The sequence below is a fragment of the Corylus avellana genome, chromosome ca10 (assembly GCF_901000735.1).
Source record: "Corylus avellana chromosome ca10, CavTom2PMs-1.0".
NCBI lineage: Eukaryota > Viridiplantae > Streptophyta > Magnoliopsida > Fagales > Betulaceae > Corylus > Corylus avellana.
Window position 1 is genome coordinate 3,930,508 of NC_081550.1, and position 4,072 is coordinate 3,934,579.

The following is a 4,072-nucleotide window of genomic DNA, read 5'->3' on the forward strand; positions in this document are numbered from 1 at the left end:
CAAGATTTTAGCGACGACGGGATCCAACATTTTAGCGGCGAGATCTACCATGTTAGCGACGACGAGATCCAACATTTTAGCCACGAGGAGCATCCCTTGATGTTTGTGGAAAAGTTTGAAAATAATGATGAGGAGATTCAAGTAAGTGTTTGCTCAGGTTGCGATCAATCAATTTACGCTCCTGCCTACAAATGCTCTGACTGCAACTTCTTCCTTCACAAGTCGTGCGCCGAGTTATCCACAGAAATACAACACCCTGTGCATCCAAGCCATACCCTCGTTATCCAAAAACCTTCAGAGTCTAAATTTTGTTATGCCTGCCGTAGGGACTGCGACAGATGCATCTTCTACCACTGCAATAGTTGCGATTTCGATATCGACATCGCATGTGCTTCCAATTTGCGAAGTAATACTGACGACGGTCACCAACACGAATTCATTCCCATCCTTCAACGCATCCACTTCACTTGCGAACTCTGTGGTGATGAGGATCGCAACAGCGTTGCCCAGGTATGTCGCATTTGTCAACTCTTGGCTCACACTTTTTGTACTCGGATGCCACGTACCATCAAAATTATGGCAGATCGTCATTTGCTCACTCTCATCCATTTACTTGCTAAAGTCATCAAGGAGCACCACGATCTCCCAGTCTGTAACCTCTGCTATAAACGGATCAACCTCAAGTATGCGGGTTATTATTGTCAACGATGTGATTTCGTAGCCCACTTGAAATGCGCACTGAAAAATTCAATTGGTACCATAGACGACTCAAGCATAGAAGAGGAGGGTATCGACTTTGAAGAGGGTGAAGAACTTGAGGAGCTCAAGCATTTCCATCATGATCAACATAACTTATTCCTCAGCCGCAACCAAGTGGAGGTTCATCATGAACATAAGCTGTGTGAAGGTTGTGTGAAATCAATTTCTGCTCCATTTTATAGTTGTCAGCAATGCAATTACTTTCTCCATAGCAAATGTGCTAGACTACCCCGAAAGAAGCGGCATCCAAAACACCCACATCTGCTTACCCTCTCCGCAAGGGCAAGGGTAAACTACGACGTTGACGGCCTCATACGTTGCTATGCTTGTGATCGTACAAGCCATGGCTTCGGTTATATGTGTCACGTGTGTACCTATAGCATTGACATCCGATGCTCTTCAATTTCGAGAACCTTTAGACATGAAGTTCACCAGCACCCTCTCTTCCATGATGTGATTTCTGGTAAAAAGTGCAATGCTTGTGATAGGCCAGATACGCCAAACTATAATGACAATGGTGGTGTATTTGTATGCACCGAATGCAATTTTGTCTTGGGTTTTGAATGTGCAACACTCCCACTTAAAGCTAAGTATGAATATGACCCACATCCCCTCTTGCTCACTTGTGTTGCGAAAAACGATTCTGAAGAATATTATTGTTTAATTTGCGAAAAAGAAAGAAATCCAAATCATTGGTTCTATTACTGTGTAGAATGCAACTTTACTGCTCATCCTCAATGCGTAGTTGGGAGCGATCCATACATCAAGTATGGAAGGACTTTTGATCATGAATGGCACCAACACCCTCTCACTTATGCCCGAAGAACTGAAGACGTCTCTCGTCCATGTGATGCTTGTGGTCGAACTTTTATGAAAAATTGGGGACTAAACTGCACACAATGCGAATCCTTTATCCATTTCAATCGGGCGTGCATGTTTGGATACATAGAGAATAAAATAACTTCTTAGAGAAATATTACAGCCGGCCATAAAGAGATTTCGAAGTCATTCAAAGTTCGACATTAATAGAGCTCAGAAACTCATCCACTCTCCCAAACAACAGAAGATCAAGCCCCATCGTCAGCCTCCAACTCACATGGTCTTTGTCATTGGCGTGAATCAAACCCCATACGATCGATGATCATCATTGAATTGTATACAGGTAGGTACTGTGAGGTCACATTCTATGGCCATCAAATTGCTTATCAAATGATGAACATTTGATTACTTTTTTTCATGCGTTTTTTAATGTATTGTTGTTGTTGTTCTTTTGTTCATAAATATCTGCTGCAGCCATGGCACTGATGATGTCATGGCGGCAGATCACCAATGATCATCTGCAGACTGCATTTACATCTTCTGTCTTTCATCTCATTCAAAGTCATTCTGATCCAACACTTCTGAATGTGTTTCTTAAAAGTGTTTGATCAAAATTACACATACCTTAACATAGTCATCGGTCCCACACTGAATCATTTGCAACGATCATCTCCTGCATTTCATCCCATTTGAAACCAGGATTAGAATGGAGTTCCTTTTTAAGATCCCACACTGCTTCTTCCAAGTTCTAAGGCGATTCCTAATGTGTTCTTTTGTCAAACCAAGCCCAAAATTTTCATTCAAGGCTGTAATTGCTGCTCTGTATGCTGCAGGCTTCAAAGGAAATTATATGCAATGCAATTTTTTTTTTTAATTATTTTTTTCGTTACCTTTTCTAGTTTGAACCAAAAAAAAAACTCAGGTTGCTTATCCACAAGCACAGAACAAACGTTGCTTATCCATGGTTACGCACCTTCACCCTCTCCAATACATTCTCAAGTGGTCATTGGTGTGCACTATCGCCCACCAGTATATGGCATAGCCGAATCCGAACCATCACCAAGTTATGCAACTTCCCAAAAAATCTCTCCTTTTTTTTTTTTTTTTTTTTTCCAAAAAACCAAACAAACAAAATAAAATAAAATTTGGGGCTAAATGAGTTCCAGCTAGCCTTGTTGATCTATTTTATATTCTTTTTTTCATGATATAATAGGCTTTTTCTATTATTTGTATTATAAGATAATTTTCTAATTATTATTTTTCCTTTATGTTTTAAAATTATTTTAGTTACTAAACACAAAAGAAAACAAATTATGTATTTCCTTCCAATGGCTTTACACAAATCTCAATATACAAACCTAGAAACATTAGAAATCTAGACAAAAAAGTACCAAGTATGATGACACATTGACATATAAGAAAGATACACGTATATGTTTATATATATAAACACAAACAAGCGTAAATGAGGATGATATCAATCGGTAACCCAAAAATCTAATTTAGATTGTCAAAAACTCTTAGAAGAATTGAGAGGGAGGAGATAGCCTGTTTGGTCATATTTGAAGTGTTGCTTAATTTGTTTGCTTGGGAAATAGAGAATTGGAAGTGAGTGTTTGATATGAGGAGAGGGGGTTTTATTGAGGGCGGGAGAGAGTGTAGTTAGGTGAAAGGGTAGAATAATTGAAATATATATAGTTACAAATGCTTAGTTGTTTGCAGCTTATCTGTCTTGGGAAGGTAGAGGGATGAAGGGATAGAATGAGAGGTTTCGCTGTTTTAGCTGCTACTTTGCTTGGAAAGGTGGGAAAAAGAGAGTGGATCTCAATTGGATGTACGTGCGGGCGAAAAAGAGATGAATATGATTGCTTTGCTTTCACTGAGACAGACTGAAGAAATAGAAAGGGATTTATAATATGGGGAATGCAAGCCTAGCATAATGGAACAAGAAGTACTTAACCTCTTTTTTTTTTTTTTTTTTTTTTTTTTAAATAGAAAATTTAAGTAGATCCCAATAGAGTGTAGAGCTAGGTGCATTTCTATATTTGCAGCTCACTATATTGAGCAATTTTAGAAGGCCTACTTGTATTCTACTAAAAATAATATGGCTATTAAAATTACCTTTTAATCAAAATTCAATAATGATCAATCATAAGCTCAATTGTGATTTTAATAGACACGTTATTCTTAGTAGGACATAAGTAGACCTCCTAAAATTACTCCACTATACCAGTTCCGTTCATGAAATTAAATTTGTCTTATTAATGAAACTATGTTTGGCTTATCAATGTTTTAAGATTTTTTTTTTTAATTTTTAATTTTTTATTATTATTATTATTATTATTTTCCTTTTAAGAGTTAATTAGGAGACAGTAACCTACAAGCTATATGAATATATATGTGAAGCTTTTATTTTCGGTTCATTTCAATTAGACAAAGACCTCAGTTGGTTCATTTCACCAACATAGAAACACTGCATCAACTAGATAGAACC

At 37.6% G+C, this 4,072-nt stretch overlaps 1 protein-coding gene across 1 annotated transcript; it reads left to right on the top strand.

Moving 5' to 3' along the window:
• Positions 1-99: 99 nt before the first annotated feature.
• LOC132163893 (uncharacterized) lies at positions 100-2,035 on the top strand. Its single transcript, XM_059574270.1, has one exon. The coding sequence runs from the start codon at positions 100-102 to the stop codon at positions 1,726-1,728; it is 1,629 nt and encodes a 542-aa protein (XP_059430253.1). The 3' UTR covers positions 1,729-2,035.
• The last annotated feature ends 2,037 nt before the right edge of the window (positions 2,036-4,072 follow it).

Coding starts and splice junctions, on each gene's coding strand:
- LOC132163893 (XM_059574270.1), top strand. CDS start 100: ATGTTTGTGGAAAAGTTTGAAAATAATGATGAGGAGATTCAAGTAAGT.